The sequence below is a fragment of the Miniopterus natalensis genome, chromosome 1, assembly GCF_054644295.1.
Source record: "Miniopterus natalensis isolate mMinNat1 chromosome 1, mMinNat1.hap1, whole genome shotgun sequence".
Lineage (NCBI taxonomy): Eukaryota > Metazoa > Chordata > Mammalia > Chiroptera > Miniopteridae > Miniopterus > Miniopterus natalensis.
In genome coordinates, this window is record NC_142081.1 from 8,137,896 (window position 1) to 8,162,355 (window position 24,460).

Consider the following 24,460-nt stretch of genomic DNA (forward strand, 5'->3'; position numbering starts at 1 on the left):
GGACAGAGCCTGGGCGCAGGCGGAAGGCAGGCGAGGTGACCTGAGAGACGAGGGAAGTAGCTGAAGGCTGGGGAGAGCTCACAGGATCAGCAACGAGGAGCTGGTATCCACCCTCCTATATCCATTTACCTGAAGGAGGGGGAAGCTTTGAGCACTAAAATAAACACGTGCTCCTTGCATAGGGACCATTAGAAGGCAAGTGGTGATATAAAGTGGTCTAATCCAGGAGGCTCCCAGGAGCTCACTGTGCACCTGGAAAGTGGGGAGAGATGTGATGTCCTCAGAGAGGTGACCTGGCCTCCCAGAGTGGGCGGCACATGAGCAAAGTAAGGCAACTGGTGTGTGTGTGGCTGGGAGCAACCCAGGGGCCCCAGTGGACAGTCTGGTCAGTGTTGTCACAGACATGTGCTGATTGGGGTTCAAAGCCAGAGCCCCCAGGACACTGGGAGCTGAGGTGGGGAGAGGCGACTGCAAGGCAGGGAGATCGCTCTTCATGCAAACATTTCTAGAGTGCTCTACATTTTAGCAGCTTGGGATACACCATGGAACAAAACACATGGAGAGCTGACATTCTGGTGGAGAGAAGAGACCAGAAGCAATAAAGCTGATAAACCTGTGAGCTGTAGAACATGCTAGATGGGAAGGGTGCTGGGAGAAATGACAGTGGACTACAGCAAGCTGAGGCTGGGCCAGGAGGCAATCTGAAGAGAAGGTGGCATCGGACAAAGGCCCGCAGGAGGAAGCACACTGGCACCTGGGGAAGGACGGCCAGCCCGGGGCCCAGGACCGAATTCATCTGGGGAGCTTGAGGGGTAGCCAGGGGCAGTGTGGCTGGAGCAGAGTGGGGTTGGGGTAGGCGGTAAGAATGGGGGGAGGCAGACAGGCCCCTGTGACCATGTCATCTGTACGTGGGTGCTGGGAGTGGGAGTGTCTCGGGGTGGATGTCTGAGGAATCTGGATGTGATTCTGGAAGAGCCAAAGGTTTCTGAGCAGCTGAGTTAAGTGAACCACGTGGTGTTTGAGGACTATTAATCTCAGAGATGGGAAGGGGGCCAAGTCCACTGCGCACTTGCTTGTCTGTGTTCAGTCCCTGGCTGCGGCAGCCATCTCTCTCTAAGATGGTGCCAAGACGCTGGCCTTGCTTGTTCCCCTTCAGACGCAGTATGTGGGGACTTGATTTATGCTGCCTCTTGTCCCATTCCTCTCTCTAAATATGGTGAGGTTGCAAATGGGGACGGTGTCCGTTAGTCCTGCAGCGTGGGCCCTCCTTCAGTTTAGCAAGACTGACGTGACCTGGGAGAGGCATTCGTGTGGCCCTTTGCCCTTTGGCCCCTAGAGAAGAAACCCAGTAAAGGGTCAGTGTCTTGGCCCAGCCTGCGTGGGAAGCTTCTAAACTGTGACATTCACACTAGGGTCTCTGCTGACGTCTAGAGTGGGCTGGTGACACCAAGCCCTCTTTCTGGGGTGCTCCTCTTCCAGGAAGGCCTCCCCTCCTCGAGGCCTGGAGGTGGGGATCAGGAACGGATGCTCACGCACAGAGGCGGCACCCACCCTTCACTCCTTCCCTCTCTCCCCTTGAGCTGATTTGTCTCCTACCTGTGGTCCTCAGTCAGGAGTAAAAACACCCCCTAGTGTACATTTGGAAGTGCGGGGGGTGTTCATTTTTAGGTGGTTGTCACAGTGACTTAGGGGGCAGGGTGGAGTGCTACTGGCATTTAGTGGCCAGGGGCCAGGGATGATAAATGTCATGCCAGGGGCAGTTCTCCACAATGGAGTTGTAATACAAAGATGCTGCTGAGAATCTGCTCAGCCCCCAAGCCTCGTTTTGAAGCAGCTAGATTTCAAGTCCTAAGCTGGTGTCCCAAGGAGCGTTGGCTGTTTCTATTTTTGGAACCTCCGTGACCCAGGCCGCTACTGTAGGGGACAGTTCCGTCTCTTTCGATGGTTGTTTCACTCCTGTCTGACTGCTTGGGGCTAGCCCGCATCCCCTTAGCCACCATTTACAAAGCACCTGGCCAACGAGAGACGAACAAAGCACGCACTGGTCCAGGAGCGGGGGGCTGGCGGTTGGTGAGCATCGCGGGCCCACTCGGTGGCCTCCGGTGACCACGCTAACTGCAGGCCCCGGGAGGCAGAGAACGGGCCCACTTCGCCCTGTGTGCAGCCCACAGAGCCTCTCGTGGTCCGTGAATTCAGACGTGCTGACTGGACTCCAGCCGCGCCCGTGTGGACATTCCAGTTGGCCCGGAGGACAGGGCTGTCTGCGTCCGTCACCAGGGCCCTTGTTCTGCTCTACGCTTTGAACGCTGATATATGAACTTGAACTTTCACACATGGTCTCAAGTGCTCAGGTACTTGTACAGACTTCATGCTGTGTTTTTGTTTTCATTTTTCCTTCCTCCTCCTGTCTTAGATCAGGCCCCCGAGAGGCAGAGCCTGCGGCAGGGGCTCGGGTGTGCGTTAGTGTCCTCTCGGGGAAGCTGTAGGGAAGGGAGGGGAATGGGGCAGGGAAGGGGAAGGAGCGGTCAGGGTGCGGTTCCAGCTGGAATCTGGCTTCAGGGGAGCCCACCAGGAGGCCTGGAGTGTGAGCAGCTCTGAGAGGAAGCCTTCAGGCAAGGGGCCAGCTTTCTGTGGCCACATCTGTGAGTCATCAAGCCCTGGCTGCCCTGTGACCTGGGGGCACCAATGTGTCTACCACACAGTCCTCTTAGAAACAGGGCCAGTCTCCGCCAAGCAAGGTAACTGCACAACATGCTCGCAATCTCTTGGCCCAAATATGGCAGAATCTATTGCTGTAAAGACCTACCAAATTTTCTCTCACTGCTTTTGAGATTTGTACACGTTTCTCTCAGTTTCTCCTCTTTTGTCCCTTTCATTCCCCCTTTCCCCCCATTTTCACTGAGCTCATGCCCAGCGCCCTGAAGTGCCCAGCTCACCTGGGAGACTTGCAGAGCTTGAAGGGCTCCGAGCAGAGGAGGACCGGTCCCCAGAGCCTGAGGCCACAGCCTGGGAGCAAAGCCCCCTCCCACGGGCCCACCCGGGCTGGAACCCTGCATCCTTCACACGCAGAAACGCACAAAGGATTTTCATCTCCGAGAACATCCTGGGCCCTGTAACCCGCAAAGCAGTTCATCTCCTTAGCCAACTCTAAGACGCTTTCCGCAGCCACTCGAAGCCCCGTGGGGTTCGGTGGCTCTGATGTCCCCCCCCTTGCTCCGGGAGGGGCTGCAGGAGCGTGAGCCCGAGCCCGTGGCGGCGGCATTTATTAAGTGCTGCTGTCTGCGGTGCAGCCATTGAATCAGACGATAATTCCTTTCCTCCTTGTTTGTTTTTCTTTTTAAACACACATCACACAACTTATCCACCTTCCCCTTGGAAGTTATCCCGCTGGCTCTGGCAGTTCAGTCACTGTCGAGAAAGTTTTTCAGATCCTTCCCTACAAGGGTTGGAACCTGAGTGGTCAAAATGGGCAGCAAACACTGTGGTAAAAAAATTGGGGCTTGCCCTGGCCGGGTTGCTCAGTGGTTAGAGTGTCGGCCCGCAGACTGAAGGGTCCCGGGTTTGATTCTGGCCAAGGGCATGTGCCTCGGTTGCAGGCTCGATCCCCGGCCACTGTCAGAGCGCGAGCGGGAGGCAGCCAATGGATGTGTCTCTCTCACATCAATGTTTCTCTCACCCTCTCCCTCCCTCCCTCCGCCTTCCACGATTTTGGAAAAGCAATGGGAAAAATATCCCCAGGTCGTCCCGTACACCAAAGGGTTGTGGGATTGATTCTTGGTCAGTGCAAATACCTAGGTTGCGGGTTCGATTCCCGGTCAGGATGCCTATGGAGGCGACTGATTGATGTTTCTCTCCCACATCAATGTCCCCCTCCCCCCCACCTCTCTCTGAACATATCCTCAGGTGAGAATTAAAAAGAAATAGAGCTTTAGTCTACATTTGTAAGGAGCCTTTAAAGGGTGTTGAGCAAGAGTGTAACAGGATTCAATTTACATTTTATAAAGAGCCACTGGCCCCCTGTGGAGAGTGGGGGGGGAGGACAGGCCAGTTGGGAGGCTGCTGTCAAGGGTGTGGCTAGTTCCTGAGGTGTCACTCTGTCTGTCTGAGGCAGTCCTCACCTCCAAGGCCCCGTTAACGTCCCTGTCAGAGGAAGATGACGGGAAAGTCGAATATGGTGACCTGCGTGGTCAGCTGTCACAAACAATAAAGAGCAGGTGGCCTTGGCTGGGTCCCTGAGGTGCTCAGCGCCCCTTGGATTTTGGAACAATGTGTCCAGGGAGCTCGTGACTATAGGAATGAAAAGGGGGGACTCTTTCCTGAATGTGATATAGAAGTTACTCCCTAGTTTCCCCTTGCTGAGAATTTTATTCCCTTTTCCACCCCTCCTGGCATCCAGGGTGGATGTGAAGCTAACTTTGCACTCCCAGGTCTTGCTCACATCTCATGGACTCTCCTGCCGAGGAAGTCCTGCCCTCTGCCCTCAAGAGGAATAAATACGAGTCCGGAGAAGGCTAGGCGAATGGCTAGGGACACTCCTCATGGAAACCACTGGTCAAGGTCAGCGGCATCCCCAGGCAGTGTTCAAATCTGTCCTTCCAGATGGACCCAGGCGCCCTGCTGCTAAACCCCACTGACCATGGTCTTTGTCTGATTTACAGTAGGATGTGGTGGAAACAAGACAGACTTGGGCGCATCAGATTGTTCTGAACCCCTGACTGCCATTGACCGCTCCTGCCCGAGCTTGTTCTCACCTCTGTATGTGGGGACAGTGACACCCACGTGTCCTGCTGGATCAGGAGACTTAAATTAGATGACTCAATGAGCACACACCCAACAGTGCTTAAAAAATGCTTAGCAAAGGCGGCTGCTATTATTATCGTTATATTTTCATTAATTGTATTAAATTTTTTTTAAATGTAAAGATATTTCTCCATAAAATTTTCTGAGACCGTAGGCATTTGCCAGAACATGACAAGTAAGAAATGCTAGCAACGGCTCAGAAATGGCCTGCCAGGCCTAGTGCAGATGTTGGGCATTCGGCATGAACATAGGCGTTAGTGGCCATGACTCTGTAGACAGTGATCGTAGAATCTTTGTACAATGGGGAAGATGCTCCTGGTTCATGTTGTGGCACTGAACGCATCCTGGGGTCTGGCACCCTGTACCAGAGCCTGGAGCTGCGCTGCCCGAAACAGGCCAGAGAAGCCCTGCTCGGCTGTGCCTGCCACTTATCAAGGGAACCTGTTCGGAAAGAGGGCGGTGTCGTCGCTCTAGTTAAGTGAGCATCAGTCTCCAGTGGCCTTGAGAAGAAGCTCTATTGTTGGGCCTTCCGCCTGGGAAAGATGACCAACCTCTTCCAGGCGGGTCAGGGAAGAATGTCCCTTGGTTTGTGTCCCTTCTTCTACCAGAGAAAAACAAGGCAGTAGGAGCAGTGCCTGTTCCTAGCTCCCAAGTTTCTGCGTCACCCTTGCCAGCAATCAGAGAAGGCCAAAGGCCACCGTTTCCTGGAAGAGATGCTGGCCTGTCCCCTGCCCCTCCGGGGAGTGAATGGGCTCCTTGTTGTCATATTTAGAATGAACTGGACTGTGGGTGGCAAAGGCACATTGTCTCCTGCGTGGGCAGAGAGAATTATGGATGCCTTGGAAAATAATGCATTCGCCTCTTCTTGGACACTGTTACAGCCAGTTCCGCTCTGCGGCCTCTGAGTAGCCAGGGGTCACCATGGAGGCCATTGGCTTGGAATCTTAGGTTCCAGCTGGAAGGCCTTCAAGCTTGACTCCTTCCATTGGCTGGGGTGGTGTGGTGCACTCTGGGAGGCCAAGCCAGGTCTGAGCTGTTGGCCGTGCCCATGTTGGAGGCCTCTGTCTCTGCACCAAGTGTAGGAGCCAGGGAAGGGCCCTGGAGACCTTTCAGCGTCTGGTTTTCAACCGGGAGATTTTGTTCCCCAGGGAACGTTTGGTCATCACAGTTGGGAAAGGGGTGCTACTGGCATCTAGTGAGTAGATGCTGGGGGTGCCCAGACAGCCCCCCACAGCAAAGATTGACCTTGCCCCAAATGTCAATAGTGCCGAGACTCAGGAAACCTGCTCTAGGCCAAGGTCATGACTTCAGTTTGGCAGAGGGGTGTTTGAGGTCCAGATTGATGAAGTCCTTGCCAAAGTGCAGAGGGTTTCCAATGCAATGCCAGGAGCCGGGTCATGTGGTCTTCATCTCGAGACTGAGCTGCTTGTCCAGAAAGAAAATGAAGTTCCCAGGCTGGAGCTGGTTGCCAAGTCCATTCCTTCTGCCCAGTCTCAGCATGCCTATCCTTTGGACAGAAGTTGTCCATGGGTCGCAGAAGCAGGGTTCTCGTGGGCCACGGGCCGGCCCCATTTCATGGTCATGGCACAACTGCCCATCACGGAGGGTGGAGCCACAGAGCAGCCTTCTGTGCTGTTATTACCTCGAAGGCAAAGTGACCGCTTTTTAGGTCACAAGTGTCCACTCAGGAAGCTGTGTGGCTATTCAAAGAGTGAGTGTGCATGCCAAGGGCAGGCATTAGAAATGCCCCAGTTCATCAGAGACCCAAATTGTTGGGTCACCCCGCTGCATCCTTGCTGTCCTGGACTTCCCAGTGGCCATGGCAGAAGCCTTTAGCTCAGCTCTGACCCTGTCACTCTTCGGGCAGCTCTGTGACTTTGCTTCTTTGGCCCATAGTTTCCTCACCTATAGAATGGTACTAATAATTCCTGCCTTGTCTATCTCAGGGGGAAAGGATATGAGAATAAAAATTTTACATCTAAGAGAAAAAGGTGCTTTGAAAATAGCACTGTCAGCATATGTGTGGCTCTTATTTTGCCGTCTGTGGGCTCTGGGGACTGAAAACTACCCTTGGCTGCCTTTTGGGACAAGAAAGCGGATCATGCCACCTCTCCTGGTTAAAATATAACCATGCAACTGAGGAACTGAATTTTTAGTTTTAAGTATTTTAAATTTAAGAGATCACACGTGGCTAGCGGCTACTCTATCCGAGGGCAGCGACGCACCATCAGTATGGGGTCGGTTGGGTTTTCCGCCTCAGGACTATGGCTTTGCTCCAAAGCCACAGCTATTTCAGGCTTCTTCCCTTTTTTGTTTTTAACAAACTGAGCAGCTGTGATTTCCTCAGCTATGTCCCCGTCCCTTCGTGGCCACCACCTGGACGATGATCGTTCTTAGCTTAACCCCACAGGGACCTTTCACACTGGGTGTAGGCTCTGTCCAGGGGACCGGCAAAGGGCAGCCCGGAAAGAGTCACTGGGTCATAGAAAGCTCCCGCGGGTCTGCTGGGATGTAATATCATCTCCCTGGAAGGCAGGCCAGAATCTTCCAGCACCTCGCGACCTCCTGCCTGAGGTTCCTGACGTGGGACCTGTCCTCAGAGCTGGAGACAGGGTTTTTAAAGGACGTGTTCCCAGGAGGGACACGGGAGGAGAGGAGGCCAGTGGGAGCATCACCTCAGGCCCGGTCTTGCAAAGGCCTGAGCCTGAGCCTGAGCCTGCTCCGGAGGGGACGCTGGAGCTTGGTGATGCTTCTACATGTTGTCCCCAGCCTGTGGCAGGGGCTCAGCTGTCTCACCTGGCACCTGGCAGCCACTGGTTACGATTCTCGGGGTTGTAGGGGAGTCAATTCTCTCCGCTTTGGGCCTGGGCACCCCAACAGCCCTAGGACAGTCTTCCAAAGAAGGGCTGCGGCGCCTGGTGCGAAGCAGCTTCCACCTTGTCATGTGTACGCCCACTGCCACCACTGGGTAGGTGGCTGCAGCAGCTGATGTCTGAGTACCCAGCAAGCGAAAAGACCCCAGATGTACCCAGAGGGAAGAGTGCGAGGGAGGGGGGGCCAGAGGCACTCTTGTGTGCTTGAAACCGGCAGACGTGGAATGGCACGGAGCTGCCCAAACTGAGGGTAAGGCTGTCATCACATTCGGAGCCTGAGTCCTGGAACCTGGCACCAAAGTGGTGGCTGTCCCTGCCTTGGGAACAGCCTGCTCCATTACAGGACAGAGTGTGGGCAGATCCTGGGATGTCAGTCCTAAATCGGCCTGAATCCCATTGCCTCTACTCAAGGGCACTAGACCTGCCTTTGGAAGACGGTTATTGTGGCAATCCCATCCTTTTTTTTTTTTTAAAGTTTTTATTGATTGTTTAGAGTGAGAGGAAGGGAGAGGGAGAGAGAGAAGCATTGACCAACTGCCTCCTGCATGCCCCCCACTGGGGATCGAGCCTGCAACCCGACATGTGCCCTGACCAGGACTTGAAGCGGCGACCTCTCGGTGCATGGGACCACACCCAACCAACTGAGCCACACAGGCCAGAACAACCCATTCTTAACGACTGCCCCTGCGGCAGGGCCCCGGGATGATATTTGACACATTACCATGGTAGATGCTCCCCACCAGCCTTCCAGAGAATGTCATTGCCCTGTGGACTGAGGAGCTTGTCATTTCAGTGCATTGTATGGGGTCCCTTAGCAGGTGTGGTGTGGCTGTGTTAGGATCTACACGTGGGTCTGTCTCACCACGTTGTCACCATCGAAACTCCCAGAGGAGAGCGCCCTGTGCCACTTGCTTAGAGACCTCCCACCAGAGCATTGGCGTGGCTTTGGGAGTAAAGGGCTATTCTAAGACTAAAATGGAAAGTGCGGAGCATTCACTTGCAAAGCAAAAATCTGGGATATAATTTCAAGCACCCTCAGACTACTTGCCTAAGCTTATCTGAGAATCTCAGGTGAAGACCTCCCTCATTAGGTAGAGGTAGACATGCTTTTTCTGTAAAAGGCCAGAAAGTAAATACTTCAGGTTTTGCAGGCCATACAGTCTCCACTGCAGCTACTTACCTCGGCTATGTAGTCAGAAAGCATCCACGACGATATGTAAACACATGGGCATGTCTGTGTTCCATGCTTTCCAATAAAACTTTATTTACAAAAAGAGGTGGTGGGCTGGATTTGGTCTGCAGGCCAGAGTTTGTCAACCACTGGTCTGAGCTGGTGCTAAACTCCTCCTCAAAATGGATACAGCTGTTTAGATAGGGTAGATTCTACCTGACTGGGCACTCACCAGGCCCCACCATCTGTGAAGCACCCCCTGGACAGGAGACAGTGACCCAGTCCACTGAGTCAGCTGGGTGCTGGAGCTCAGCTGGACGCCTAACATCAGGAGCATTTGCCTGTCCCAAGGTCATGAGCCTCTCGCAAAGATGAGCTCACTGTTCTTGGTCAACTCACGTTGGCTCCCCGCATTCAGGGCATTGTTATTTTTTGTTTTATTGTGTCCCATTTTGTACCTAAAGCACATGCACAGGTTAGTGTCTGGCTGAGGCAGGAATCACAGCAGGCATTTATCTAGTGATTACCAAGTCAGTGTCCATGCCCTGCAGTCTGTAAGCATCACGAGGGCAGGGTCCCTGTCCGCCTTGCCAACCGTCATGTTCCTGGAACCTCGCGCAGCACGTGGCACCTAGTGGGCTCTTAACAGATATGTGTTGAGTGGGTAGATGGATTGGAACTTGAGCAATAAGGAGTCAGGGCAATGAAGGAGGGTGCCAGAGCCTTCCCGAAGTGGCACCCTCTTGTCACGTCTCAACAGCGCTGCACGGTTCTAAAGCTGGAGAGCTCGGACCTTCTGGGCAGCAGTGTGTCCTGGGTGGGAACAGAAGACTCGGGAGACTGGGGGAGGGTCCCCAGAGTGAGGAACAGAGACAGGGCTGCTGCAGCCTCTAAGGGAGGGCAGTGCTGTGGAGTAACAAGTGCTGGCCTGAAGGAGCCTCACAGAGGGCTGTCTGGATGGTGAACAAGGGGAGACGTGTTCTGCAGTTGCCACCAGAAGCAGAATTAATTATACCAGGCAGTGGCCTGCTGGTCTCGCCTTCTGCCCCGGCCTCCACCCAGATCTCTCCCTGGCATCGGGCAAAGCTGTGGCTGCCCCTGCCCTAGAGACTTCAACCCAATTCATAAATTTCCTTTCCTAATTAGGCACAGGAGTGATGGAGACAGTTATTAATAATGTATGGGGTGTGTTTTTTTATGCCCCATGTAGGAGCCGAGCCTGAGAACAGTGTCCTTGATAATAAGCAGCCACACTGCCACCACGCTGGGCTCTGTGCCCAGGACGCCAGGCAGAAATAAATAAATCAGAGGAGTGAGTGTCCCATGGAGCTCAGGTACCAGGCTGGGATTCACAGATGGCAGGACCCAGAGCCCCTTCAGCAGGGAGGTCCTGGGCACTAGGTGGGGGAGCAGAGGAGCTTGGGTGCCAGCTGCCCGTGTACCCCCCACCCCCGTTCCTTCCCTTGCTAGCCCAGGCCGACCCAGAAGGGACCTTTCCATAGGCTGGCTCCCTCCCTCCCCCAGCCGGTAGGGCTGAGCCTAAATACCACCTCCTCCCCCAGGCTTCCTCATGCCCAGGGTGACTCTCTGCTCTGTGAGCTCATGGACTGGGCCCCATTTGATCCTGCACAGCCTGTGGAGGAGGTTCTGATGCTTTGCCCCAATTACAGTGTAAGGAATTGAAATTAAATCTCAAAGATGAAATGATTTTCCCAGGGTCAGAATCAGGAATTTCACTCCAGGCCCTTCTGATTCAAGGCCAGTGTGGATACCACTGTGCTGAACTGGGGGAGGTACCAGGGAGGAGGGGCCGGGTGACTGTGATAACTGGGGAGGAACCAGCTCAGGCCTGGAGTCCAGAAAGGGGGCAGGGCGGAGAGAAAGGGCAGGTGGAGACGGGGTCAGAGGTCAGAGGGTGCAGCCACTGGGGCCTGAGCCTGGGAGGAGGGCAGGGCAGGGAGGCAGTAGCTCTCAGACAAAGCTTCCAGCACAGGGGGTGGGTGTCTGAGGGATGCTACACAGGAGTGAGGTAGTGGGGGGGTAGTTGCTGAAAAGAGGCAGAGGGCAGGGCGCATGTTTGGGGGCCACCGGTACAGCAGTGAGTGTGGGCCCAGGGGCCCTGGGCCATTCTCCCCATGAAGCAAATGAGGTGTCCAGCCTGGTCGGCCTTGCTGTTCGGACCCCTCTGGAGCGCTGAGATAGTCATGGTGGCAGACTTTGGTCTGGCTTCTGGCAGGACCCCTCGCCAGACTGTCCAAGGCCTATGTGCTACCATAACCGCCAATTTCCATCCACAGTGGACGAGAGGCTCGACCACGACAGCCCCCACGGCCCCTCTGAGCAGCAGGAAGGGCCTCCTGGGCCGGGTTTAGGAGACAATGCGAGGCTTCCAGGAGGACTGTGGGACGATAGTGCGCAAGAGACCGATGGCCCCCAAAGCTGGACAAGCACAGCCCTGCCTCCTGGCACACAGCTCACCCCCCAGCCAGGCTGAAGACCAGGGACTCCCGTTTAGACTGCAGTGTCTTCAGCCTGCTTCTCTCCTGCAGAGTGGAGAGGGGGTGCCCCTTGCTTTTGGAAAAGGCAAGCACCTCTCTCCACACCCTCACAAGATCTCGGCCCCCCGTCTTTCTGTTCAGTGCAGGCAGGGAATCGTGCCTTCTCCCACTGTTGTTGGGCAGCCAGGGGGCTCCTGCTGCAGGCACCCTGGTCCAGGGAGGAATCAGGGAGACCTGAACAAGGGGGGTGGTCTCTGTGCTGCACCCAAACCCGAGCAGATTCCCATGAGCAGAGAAGCTGAGACGCAGATGCTCACTGTTTTCACCTGATCAGTTCCTAAGGAGAGGACTTCTTTCTCTCCGGAAAGGGAGGCTGGGTCCAGAGGTTTGCCAAAAGTGCCACGTCTGATTGTGTTTGTGATTTTAAAGCCCAGCCACACTGGCACCTCCGGAGTAGGAAACAAGTGAGGGCCCCTCACCCAAGTGGGCCCGCACGGTGGGGCAGGGTGGACGCCCTGGCACAAGCCTCCTCGAGGATGCCCTGGGCCCGTGAATGGACAGCAGTGGCCCTGAGTGGGCCCTTGTGTCGGGAGACAATGGGCCCTGTGTAGGGGTGGGGCGAGAGGGAGAAGGCTGGGGCCCCTCCCCCAACACTGCTGCCTCGTCGGTGGCTTCTGGGGCTGGGGACACCAAGGCAGTGGAAGGGGGCACTCAGCCGGTGGAGGAACCTCAGGAACCCATGTCCTCATAGCACTCTGAGGCAGTATGGAAAGCAGGGCTGAGAGATGGGAGGCCCAGGGTCTCCCCTCCCCGCCTCCGAGCCCCAGTGTCCTCCTTTGTCCGAAGGGCCTATGAAAGAGCTTCTGCCACCAACAAGTGATTTAGCAAAGCTCCGGGGCCGACAGGTGTCTCAGGTGAGCCGCCCGAGGCAGGGTCCGAGCAAGCATGCTTGGAGATGCTCCCCACACTTTCTAGCGCCCCACACTCTCTGGCGCTAGTCAGCTAGGCGTGTGCTGAGTCTGTGCACGAGCTCCCACACGTGCTGGACAGCTTCCCCAATACCCTTCATGTCGCTGAAGGGAGTGGAACCGAAAGGGACCCACACAACATAAGCGCCAACTGTGCCATGAGACTGTCCCTTGGACAGGGGCTACGTGGCTCCCTCGCCCCTGCCTCCAGTGCCCGGCACAGGGCCTGGGACAAGGTCATGGTGACGACCAGGCATTGTCCTGAGGCCGGGACTGGCTTCTGACTTGTTTCCCACAGTAAAGGCCAGATGTGTCCTCTGTGGTTTGAAAAGTACGGTCACAGACATTGTCCCCCTGAAGGAGACTGGCCTCTAAGGCTCAGGGACCGTCAATGATCCATGCTGGGCTGAATTGTCAGTGGCTGGGATCTGTCTGCTTGGCTGGGAGCTGGGCTTGAGAGGCAGAAAGCGGAGAGGGTGACTGTGGGCGGCACCCCCTTATCCACTGATTGAGTCTCCCAGTTGATTCAGCTCCTGGGATCAGGCAGGGAACAGGTCAGGCAACCTGGGCCTGAGTCAACAGAGACTTTGAAAGTTGGGAGAGAAGCGTAATGATGCCCCACAGACCCACAGCATACCTGCAGTGTCACCAGCTGTGCCTGGCGCTGGGGCTGAACTCAAGATCAGGGAGCCATGTGTGCAAGCGCTGGCCTCTGGAGGTGGCCACACAGGGTCAGGAGGCCGAGCCATGAATAAAGCTAGAGCTCCCATCTCAGTGGGTAAGTGCCGTTGAAACGAACATGGCCATCACTCCCCTCTCCAAGAACAGTTGAAAGAAATCATGCACAACGGAGGTTGTTTCCACCCCACTCATTCCTTCGATTCATTTCTGACTCTGTCCCCTCCTGTCACACCTACTGTGCACAGACTCCAGGGTGCGGGTTGACTAGAAAGGGGCCTGGGGAAACTTGCTGGGTGAGGGAAATAGTCTCTATCATGATGGAAGTGTGGCTTTCACTGGTGTACCCATCTGTCAAAGCTGATCAGACCACACACACGGGTGCGATTCACTATATGTAAATTACTTGAGTATAACAACAACAACAACAAAGCCGCCCATGTTGTCACTTGGGAAATCAGTTCTTTATTCCCCACGTACTGGTGGACCCCTCAAGGCGTCTATTATTAAGTGGACGCTGAGTCTAGGGCATAGTTTTGATACTTTCGCAAACATTCACATCTTGAAGGCCTGTGCAAAGCTGCTAGGAGTGCCTGTATGTCTGTCCATCCATCCCCCTCCCTCTGTCCCTCCCTCAACCCCGCCTCTCTCTTTCCCTCCTTCACTCTCACCTCCCCCCTCTCTCCTTTTGCAATTCCTGGCGCTTCCTCCAAGTTGGGTCAGGGCCTACACCCAGGCTGGGGTCCCCCCACACACAGCCTGTGCCAAGGGGGAGGACAGGCTCACCCCGAGCACCTCGTGGAATGACTAATGACAGGGGGCCCTGCAGCACCCAGTGTCAGGGGCTTTGTCAATGACAGACTCTTCCAGATTTTGGCCCCCGTGCAAGCTGAGACAGCTGCAGGTACCCGCCACATGGGCCAAATCCAAGGAGGGGAGCTGGCCCCTCTCAAGAAATTAGCTTAAGAACTGATGCTGACGAGCCTCTCTTTCTCTGCTTCCTCCCCAGTGTCCCCCATGAGCCCTGCTTCCCACCCCCACCGTCAGCGGAAGCGGACTTAATGCCTCAACTGAGAGAATGAGATGTTCTGTTATTTTTCACGGGAAATTAAACCTGACCCTGCTGTCAGTTAGCTCAAGCTGAGGGACGATGGATGGCCGGGCGTGGTGCTTAACCCCTGCTGGGAGCTTGCGGCCTGGCTGCAGGCCAGCCATGATGTCACCTGCTGCCAGAGTGGGGGTGGGGACGGCAGGACAGGTCCGAGGGCCTTCCTCTGGGATGGCAGTGATGCCACCCTTGGAGTCACCCGTGACGGTCCAGCTCCGGTGCAGCCGGGCGGCCCGTCCAGGGAGGCTGGGGACTCAGGCCGCTCCCGTCTCTTTCAGCTCCCAGCTCGACCTCGTGCCCCGCTGAGGACAGCTGGCGGTCGGGGCTGCTCACCGTCATCGCTGTTTGCTGCGCCTCCCTGGTGTTTCTCACTGTGCTTGTCATCATTTGTTACAAAGCCATAAAAAGGTGAGTGTCCGCCGGCCTTGAGCCCAGAGGGGACCCCGGCTGGGCTCAGGGCTCCTCCACCCACCCCGCTGTGTGTTTTTTTCATTATAAAAATCGTTAAGCATCTAAGAAACAGAAAGAATGTACCATGAGCTCGCATCTATCTTCACCCTGATTCAACAGTTGTCAAGATTTGGCTAATATTTGCTACACTGCTTTCCTTTTCCCTTTCAGCTTTTCATTTGCTGAAATATTTTAAAGCTGATCTCAGACCTTATGTATCCACATCATTATTAGGGAGTTCAGCTCAGGGAGCATTTGATGAGCACCAATTATAGCCAGGCCCAGTGCAAGAGAAAGCGACCCTTCCTGTAAGTCAAAGCCTCGGGGTATGGAAATAATCCTCGGAGTATGGAAATAATCCTTGGAGTATGGAAATAATCCTGGCAGGGTTGGCAGCGGAGCCACTGGTGGAAGGCGCCATGCTGGTTTGGAGTAAGGACTGGGTTTTAGTGTCAGAGCTAAATTCAGGCTCTATTTCTGGTCCTCCGTGTCCTTATCTGTAAAATGGGGGGAAAGAGTCACCACCTCATTCTGCTCTGAGGAGCAGTGAGCTGCCTGCTCCAGGTAGTATGCTCAGCATGTGTCCCCTGCGGTGCCTGGTACGCAGGAAGTGCTTACCAAGTGCTGCACAGCTTCCATGGATTCAGTTGTCGCAGACGGAGGGCAAAGGATGACAGAGGAGGGAGCAGTGCTTCTCCTGGGAGAAGAGTGAGGTTGAGATGCTTCAGAGCAGCTTTTCGGTGAATGTGACACCTAAGTTGGGTTTTGAAGGATGTTCCAGTGGGGTCATGAATGATCCAAGCAGCAGACTGTCTTTCAGTAACACTCACTGTCATTTCTGTAACTACCGTCTCATTTTGCCTTTCAAAAGAGGTTTCGGTTGGGGTTTGCTGCACGGTTTGGCTACTGTTGGGGTCTGGAGAGGTTTGGGTTGTGTCCTGGGCCCTAAGTGTGGCAGAGTAGGCCCTGGAGTTACAACACAGCAGCTCTGCCAAGTCCCTTGATAGGACTAGAAAGTCTTTTCAAGCCTCCAAAAAATGTCCTCTCTAGCACAGGGATCTTGGGGGAAGATAGAATCCAAAGACAAAGAGAAAAGTTGCAAAACACCAAAAGGTAATAGGGATGGTCAATACATTTCTAAGAAAGTTTTTAAAAATTCCCTATGGCCCCAAGTTAGAAGATCTACATTAAGAGCAACCATAACACCTAAAATATTTAACTTAACCCTTTTAATCGACTGTTCTATGTGATTTCACTTTAATAATTCAAAGCAATAAGAGTAAAATATCAAGTTAAAGTCTTAAACAAATGCACAATAAGGCACACAAGGTGAAGGGACATGTCAAACCAACAGCCTGGGAGTTAGCTGCAGACCGGACCCAGGTGACACAGCTCCATGAGGGGCAGGCCATGCCCTGGGGATCTTCTGTCCTCAACACTCATGCTTGGAGGCACTCTCCCAAAACAATAAATAAATAAATAACAAGGGAATGACCTCAGCCAAGCGCTGGGCTCCTCCCTTCACCAACATTCTCTCAGTTCTCTCTGCATCTGCATCTTCTCCCAATCAGTTCCATTTTACAGAGGAGGAAGCTGAGGTTCAAAGGTGTTAAGGGAGCTGCTCAAGGTGGCACAACCAGGGAGCAGTGGAGTCAGAATTTGCACCCAGCACCAAGTGATTCCAAGGCCAGGGTTGGGCTGAGAATGGACCTGGCTCTCCCTGTCTGCCTTTCCTCCCGGGAGCCTGGAAAGGGGTGTGGTGGGGTGTGTGTCTGCCTTCTGAAGCCAGAAAAACAGATGAACAGAAAGGGCCCAAGGCCCTATAATTCAGGGACACACCAGGCCTTGGAGATCAAGGTGATGTGTTGGAGTCTCCGGGGGACCCAGTCAGCCAGATTCCCAGTGTTTTGTGGGCACCTGCTGTAAGTACAGGTGCTGTAGGTACAGAGACAAATGAGACCCAGGCTCTTCCAAAAGACACAGTCACTTCTGCCTCCCTCTCTGCCCCGACTTCTGACGAGATGGTGCTGCTTCAACAGGAGGAGGGTAAGGGGAATAAACTCACATTAATATCTGACTGGCAGTGCCAGCCAGCTGTGGCATGCTGGCCTGCGCTTCAGCGGGGCTGGGGGTCTCCCAGGAAGGCGTGTGGGGGCGCCACCCTCACCTCCGCCCAGAACAGCCAGAGAGCTCTCCTTTCCACCCTGTCTTCTTCCACAGGCTCGAAGCTCTTGGTTCCAGGGTCTCTTAGAGGCCTAGAAAGACACACAGCTCACCCCAGACACCTCAGAGGATCCCTTCCAGGGGTGTGGGCGGGGCTCCCTCCAGGGTGTGGGCAGGGCTCCCTCCAGATTGTGGGTGGGACTTGCGAATTGAGGGAGCAAGTGAAGCTGGTGAAGAGGTCCATGACCAGCAGAGGTGGGAGCAGTTAGCACCCCTAGGACAAGGGCAAAGGAAGATGCCATGTGAACCTGGAGAACTGAGAGACTCCTGAGAGGCCCATCATCATGAGCTGTGGTTGGAACTGCCAGAGATGCAGCCCCAAAACAGGAAAGGAGGGAGAGGAAATGCCCTGATCTCCCTCCAGGCTCCGGGGTCTCATGAGGGTGACTCCCATTGGCAAACCCAAGAAAGAGGGGATCCCCTGCACCCCCACCCAGCCCTCCTCCCTACCCCTTGGCCTGGCACATGCTATCAGACAGCCTGGAGGTGTTGAAAGAGCCCAGGACTGGGAGTCTAGATCCCTGAGTTCCATTCCCAGCCCCAGGCCCATCCCCAGGCCCACTCAGTGGGTATGGCTGCTCTCCTGGGGCCTATTTGCCGTATCTGTAAAATGAGGGTCTTCTGTGACTCTCTCCAGCTCCCTGGGTCTTTGTTTCGCGTCTTGAGATAGCAGGAGGGTCACTGCCACTTGCCACGAGGTCAGTCCACTACTCAGCCATATAAATGCCAACCAAAATGCTTGGCTGGGCTCAGTACCAGGGCTACGCTTGGCACAGGGACTTCAGTGGGGGTGCTCCAGGCACAGTCCCTACCCTCGAGGCATACATCCCCTGGAGGGAGAAGCTGTTGTTAATCAGAGACCCTCTCTTCCCCCACGGACCACGTATTACAACAGGAGAGGACAGCTGAAGGGAAAACTAGGGCTCTGTGAGCAGAGATGACAAAAAACCTCTGGTCCAGGGCAGATGTGGACCTCAAACAAGCAACAACCAGTGGGAGTCATCGAGATGAAGCTTCAGGGTGCAGGGTGTCCACTGCCCGGGTAGGAGGGCAGGCCTTAGACACCAGCCCGGGGAAGGGAGGGAACCCCACAGGTCTGTGGACACTGGAGGGTGAGGCCACCAGCCACACCCCTCACCCTTCTCTCCTGTGTTGTGGAGAAATGACACCCACCCCCGCTCCGCCCCCTCCTTTGAGCCACCCCCACACCCCAGCTCAGGAAGAACACCTCGCCTCCTTTGGCCACCCATGGCACAGGTCCTTCACCTTCTGCCATCGATTGGCCATTAAGCCACTTGACAGCCATTTCCTTCTGATTTACAAGGCACTGGCTGAAAGACAAAGGCCCCAGGACAGTTTGGCAATCCTGCGGACCGTTAATTGCGGACAATTAGCACGCGTGCTGCTCCCTGGGAGTGCGTGAGCTCGGTGTGCGTGCCTGGGTGCGCCTCAGCACGTGCGTTATTGTTGGCCCCTGGGGCTCGTCAGCTTTTTGTGATTGAGCCGCTTCTAGTAGGCCGGGCATGTCTGAATGCTCAAGGCTCTTTGATGGTACTTTGGAACCATTGAGTCCCAGGGCTTCTCAGTGAGTCAGTGCTGGGCCACCGATATTCTATGGAGCACCCATGAGACTAGACTAGGTGCCAGGATGTAGAGATTAATGAGACTGGGTTCCTGCCCACTCCCCACCACACCCTGTCCCCAACAGAGAAAGCAGATCACACACACACACACGAGTATATTAATAAAAGAGGCTTTTAAAAACTATGAGTACTATGAAGAAGGGTTGCTTGGCCCACCCAGAGTCAGAAGTGCTGTGCATGCCTCTTGAGGGGCTTTATGGTTCGGGAGTGTGGTTAGGGCTTTGTACACCCACTACCACCTTTTAATTTAACACACCCTTCTGTGGGGTGCAGGAGACAGAAGCGAGCAAGCAGGGCAGCCCGCCCTCCTCAGGCTCCTCAGAGCTGTCCTTTGCCTCCAGCTTCCCCAGCAGAGCAGCAGGCTGAGCGTGGGACCTGTCACAGTGATGTGAGCAGGGCCCTAGAGGAGTGCCTGGGTCCTAGCCCTCCCTGCCCAGCCCAGATATGCTGGCGGAGGCAGCTGCTGCGGAGGCCGGGCGCTGGCACTGGCGGAGCGGTCCGCTCAGCTCTCCAAGCAGACAACGTGGAGCACCTGCTGCCTGCCAGCCCGGGCCGGGAAAGTGGAAGAGCTGCCCTCTGACCTGACATGGCCAAGGAGAAGCTCACTGCCCTTTCTCTTGGTTTTAGGAGCCATGCCGTGTAGGGAGCCGTTTGTGGCCCCTCTGCCTGCACCAGGGTGGAAATGCCTTTCTCTGGTTTATTGGGACCAGCCCTGGCTCGCTCGCAGCACCTCGGAGCCAGGCTGGGTCTAGCAAGTCTCTAGCGTTCCCGCAGCCCCATGGGGCGCACATTAGGTAGGAAATCTGTGCAGACAGGAGACTGCTGGCTGCTCCCTGCCAACAGGAGCAGCAACCCACTGACACCTTTCCAACACAATCCTGAGAGCTAACAAACACTTATGGAGCACTTACTGTGTGCCAGAGGCTCCTCTAAGCGCTTAACACACATTAACGTGTTTAATTCTCCCAACAAGCCTGTGAAACGGACACCATCATTGTGCCCGTTTTATAGACTGGGAAACTGAGGCACAAAGAGGTTGACTGGCTTGCCCATGGAAGGACACAGAGGGGGTTTTGAGGCAGAGCCTTCTCTTGCTGTAGAAACAACTCCAGTGTCCCCTGGGCTCCAGTGAGTCCCAGAAAGACTTCGGGAGCGGGGCAGGCAGCAGCCCAGGGAGCAGGGCGGTGGGGACTGAGCTCTGGTGGGGGGCGCAGACCAAGCCCACCTCTCAGGAGGGCCCTAGGCAGCCACCCTCCCCTCCGCAGGCTCAGGCTCTGGGATGCCCGTGTACCGCTGCTCCAGCCAAACCTGCCCTCTTTGCTGGGTGGAGCCCCTGCCCAGACCCCCTTCACCCTCTCCAGCCTGGGAAGCTGGCTAAGCCATTGCGAAGAGCCTGGGGCTGCCTCCCTGCCCTGTCCCCAGTGTGTCCCCCCTCCAGGCTTGCCTCAGGCCAGGCCCTCTGAGCCACCATTTTCCCCGAGGCCAGGGGAATGCACAGCGGAGTCCAGGCCGCAGCTGGCTTTAGAATCCCCCCTCTTGCCCCGGCAGAGGCAATTCTGCTGATTTCTCGCCTCGTCTAAGGAGGGCAGGAACTGTGTCCCAGGCTTTGCCCACACCCAAGGGAGTTCCACACCTTCTTCTTCTCCAAGGCCCCAAAGCCTTATCTCCCCTGCCGGGACCTGCTGCAGGTTTTTCAGCTCAAGACTGAATATTGTTAGGGAACAAAGCAGCGGGCTTGGGCCCAGAGGTGCTTGCCTGGTGATATTCTCTAGGATCCTGATTCTGATGTCCAGTGTCCCTCTCGTACATTGATGATAAACTTAGAATCTCCCTTCAGTGGCCTCATATTGCAGGCAACACGGGATCTCACTGTAGGAACATGCACCTCCACTTTTTCCAGAAATGCAAACTCACTGAGTCAGAAATCAAGCCCACCAAGCCAAGTCGGAGCTGCGTGAGGCCCCCGGGAAAGGCGTGGGTGACATGAGAGGAGAGATGAAGGGGACAGAGGGGGAAAGGCCCAGGGGCAGAGGTTCACTCAGACTCTGTCATTTCCATGAGCCCATCACCAAACAGGCAATTCTTCTGAGCCCTGCAAACCTGGGGTTCCAGAAAACATCTGTGAGCATCTAGCCACATAAATTGGGGTTCTCAGACTCCAGGACATGAGATGTGCTGGATTAAAGCAAAATGAGACGGGCTCCTTGGAGGCCTCTGAGAACTTCTCCAGGACAAGGGGGAAGAGGCATTCCTAAGTTGACCGAACACAGCCCATTTGGGGGGATGCCTGCTGGGGATGCTGATTTAACAGAAAGACAGCTGGACCAGGACTTGGTAGTAGTGGGTAGTGGTCCAGGCCCCACCGTAAACCAGCTTGGGACCTTGGGCAAGTCACAGCTCTCCCTAAGCCTCAGTTTCCCCATGAAATGAAACTCAACTCTAAGCCTTGCTTCTTCCGGGGACCATTGTGAAAGGGAATGAGAGCCCCTGTGGCTGAGAGTGCTTTGAACAAAGCGTGGCCACCATGGGAGGAAGTGTTGGTTAGCATCTCACTTTCTAGAAGAAGCCACAGTGGCCGGGCCTGACGCCCAGTCTAAGTGCACTTGGGTTTCTTCATGTGTTTTGTGAGCTGATTGTGCTATAAGAGAAAAGAAAGAGTGTATGGATTTGATCTCGGGGTGCTGTCTGAGCAGGCCTGATAACCCCACCCCACGATGACCACCTCCCAGCTCCTCTCCCTGGACTGATCCTTGAGGCTTTACCCCACAGGCATCACACCAGTCCCCTTCTTACCCTAGGTGTGGGGGGGTTCTGGGGACATTTGAGAAGGCGGCTGCAGTCACTGCCTGGGCTCTTGAAGATGACCATAAACATTCCATTTAGCCAGTTCAACAGGAGCCAGTTCAGACCCGGTCCCGGCGTTACTAGGGACACAGGTGTCTGAGCTACAGCCCTGTGGGCCTCAGATCCACCCGAGGCAGCAGTGCTGTAGCCTGGGGTTGGGCTACACAGCACGTATGGCCTAGATCAGGAGCTGTCGCCACTCAGGCCTAAGGGCTGGGGGCCAGAGCCCTCCTGAGCCACTCAAGAGAGGAGATGAGAATTGAACCAGAAAGTACTACTGTAAATCCAGAACCTCAGCGAGGGAGCAAGAGCCTTCTCAAAGTCCCCGCCCCCAAGCCAGCAGCCCAAGGACACTAACCCAGAACAGAGCCTGTGAGCTAAGGGAGGGCGCGGCACCCGCAGGCATCGATGACTAACGCGTGTCCCCCACCAGGAAACCCCTGAGGAAGGAGGAGAACGGCGCGAGCGTGGCCGAGTACCCCATGACGTCGTGTCGGAGCAGCAAGGGCGCAGACGTGAACAGCGCCGTGGTGTGAGTGCAGCCCAGGACCCGCTGGCTTGCTGAGGGGCACCTTGGTGGCACTGGTGGACATGAGCTGACACTGCACTTGTCCTGGACTTCATTGCCTTGCCAGCCTCGAGCCCCTCAAAGGAGAGCGCGTTCTCCCAGCCGTGCGCCCCGTGGGGCAGCGCAGCCCGGGCCCAGCGGAGCTCGCCTGCATGCGGCCCCCGGGGGCGCCACCACCCGAGGCTCCCTGCATCTCGTCCTGTGCTCCACCCGCCCTGTCTCCCAGCTACTGTCTAAAGCACACGCTCTGTCGAAGGCAGAGGGTCTGTCTGCTGAGTGGAGGGAGGCGGCCCCCTTTAGCCAAAAGAAAGGCAATCCAGGGGCCACTCCCCTGCCAGAAAACCTCTCCTCGCCCCCAGGAAGCCTGCCTTCTGCTCTGTTGACTGTACCCTTCCCAACAGAAGCCATCGGCACAGCCATGAGATGTCCCCTTTCTAAGGTGCTTCCCACACAGCTGTCTGTCGCCCCATCTGCTACCTGCCTTCTCCCTCTTGTCCCCATTGACACCCTGGGCCCCTGGATCCTGCCTGACTCCCGACTCCCTGCCATGGAGGGCTGGGAGCCCAGCCTGAAAGTCCCCTCCTGACTGAGCACACCAAGGGGGCTCCTTTACACCCCGGGGTAGCAGCTGGCCTTCCAGAGGCAAAAGGACTCACTGAGCCCTAGGCCAAGGGCCCGGGAAGGACAGAAGCCATGACGCCTGTTCTCAGAAGCATCCTCACACCTGACCCTCATCAGAACTGCCACATCTGTGTGAGCCAGGCCCTGCCTTCATCTGGCAGAGGCCACACTGTGCCAAACCCACCGCGGGCACTCTGGGCTGGGCTGGGACAGCCCGGCCTGGCGCTGGGTCTCCCTGACACTCCCCTGTAGCCCCGATCAGGGACTCAGACCTTCTCCTGAGAACCCCTGGCCCTCCCCTCACCCAGGAGGAGCTGAGTTCCTCCAGTGGCTCCCTTGAATGTCTCTTTCCGAGGTCTTAGGTTCTAAAAGTGCCGAGCACTCCACAGTAGTTGGTGGTTGAAGGGGAGGGAAAGGGATGACAGGTGAGGGACCCTCCAGGCCTGTTGCCCAGGAGACCACCCACCACTCTTGGGCACATCACTAGGCCCATGGCGACAGCGGCCTTGTGGGTTTGCACCCCCTGGTGGATCGGGAGAATGCTCCTGACCCTGTGGTTCCCTTACCACCCACACACTTGCTAGGAAGAAACCAGACAACAAGTGGTTCCACTCTCCAGCCAGATAGGAGCGTAGGCAGGGCACAGTGCCGCCTGTGGCCTCCATTCTTGCCCCCAGCCTGGTGAGCGCTTCCCTTAGCATGGCACAGTGCCGCCTGTGGCCTCCATTCTTGCCCCCAGTCTGGTGAGTGCTTCCCAGCTCTCCTGCTTGACACCACTTCCCCAGGATGCATAGCTGGGTGACAAACAGGCCAGAGGATGTGGGTCCTCAGCAGGACAGACCCCTCCACACTGGCAGGTGGCTGGGCAGGACCCCAGCCCTAAGTACAGGCCACCTTGAGCTCAGAGGTGATGGGAGGGCCCCTTTGGCCAGAGGGGGGCACTCTGGCTAAGGGGTCGTGGGGAGCTGGGCAGCCAGCCTGGAGGGGCATCAAGGGGGGCAGGCAATACCCACCTTTTCACAAACCCACTGGTCGCACCTTCCCTGACCTTGGCTTAAACCTAAGAGGCCCAGATTTTGCAATTAGACTAATCTGCCAACATCTTACCCTAGGGGCACAGCCAGGGCTCTGAAAAGCTAACCTTGGAGAGTAAATCCTCTCAAATTGGGTTTGTAACATCTCTTCTCACCCAAAAGAAGAGCTTTTTTTAAAAAAAGGATTTGCTTGAGAACCCCCCAAACCAAGAGCCAGCCATTCAGAGACAGCTCTCCTGGGTGCAGGGAGAGAGCCCCACCAGATTTTTAGCTTAGGTGACAGAAGCGTCCACCAAACCGCAACAGCCAGGTACTGAGCTTAGAATTTCTACATAAGGAACGTATCTGCGGCCCCTAAACAGACCAGTCCTCAGCCTCACCTGAACTTGAGGCTGGAAATGAAATGCACATTCCTCTCTGCATTTTCTCACACAGCTGTTTTTCAGCGTGTCTCCTGGTGGAGCCCAACCTTAGAATGGCATATAGGATTTCCCAGTTTCAGGCGTTAACTTAGGAGCTTCTAAAGCGAGTTTTGGAAGAAAGACTAATAGCTGTAAAAATATAAACATATATTATATATAGTTATATATATTTAAAGAGATATCAATCTATATACAAAATTACTGTACTCCGACTCCGTGCAAAGTGACTTTCGCAGCCCAGGCAGTGCGTGGTTCCTACTGCATGGACTTAAATACTTGTGACCTGCCTCCCTGGCAGCACCGAGCGCACACGGAAGCCGGCTCCTCTCCAGCCCTGTCTCCATGGACATCTCGGTGCCGATCTGTCCACTGAGGAGCCAGGGACATCGATTTTGTGCTGAGACTTTGCACACAAAGCAGGACCAGGCAGTGTTGGGGGGAACGCTGTATGCTACTTCCGAGGAAGAAAGCACCATGCCTTTTTTATTTTCAATAAAAATATACTTATGAAGATGGCTGCAGTTGTTGGGTGTGGCAGGGGCTCGGCCCTGGGCGGGGT

The 24,460-nt window shown here is 55.4% G+C and overlaps 1 protein-coding gene across 1 annotated transcript in view; it reads left to right on the plus strand.

Moving 5' to 3' along the window:
* The window catches only part of PRIMA1 (proline rich membrane anchor 1), a 37,124-nt gene extending 14,385 nt beyond the window's left edge, over window positions 1-22,739 (plus strand). The window contains exons 3-4 of the mRNA XM_087813825.1: window positions 14,375-14,504; window positions 21,690-22,739. Of these exons, the coding sequence (XP_087669951.1) occupies window positions 14,375-14,504; window positions 21,690-21,792 (233 nt within the window). The 3' untranslated portion in view covers window positions 21,793-22,739. The remainder of the gene's footprint in view (window positions 1-14,374; window positions 14,505-21,689) is intronic.
* The last annotated feature ends 1,721 nt before the right edge of the window (window positions 22,740-24,460 follow it).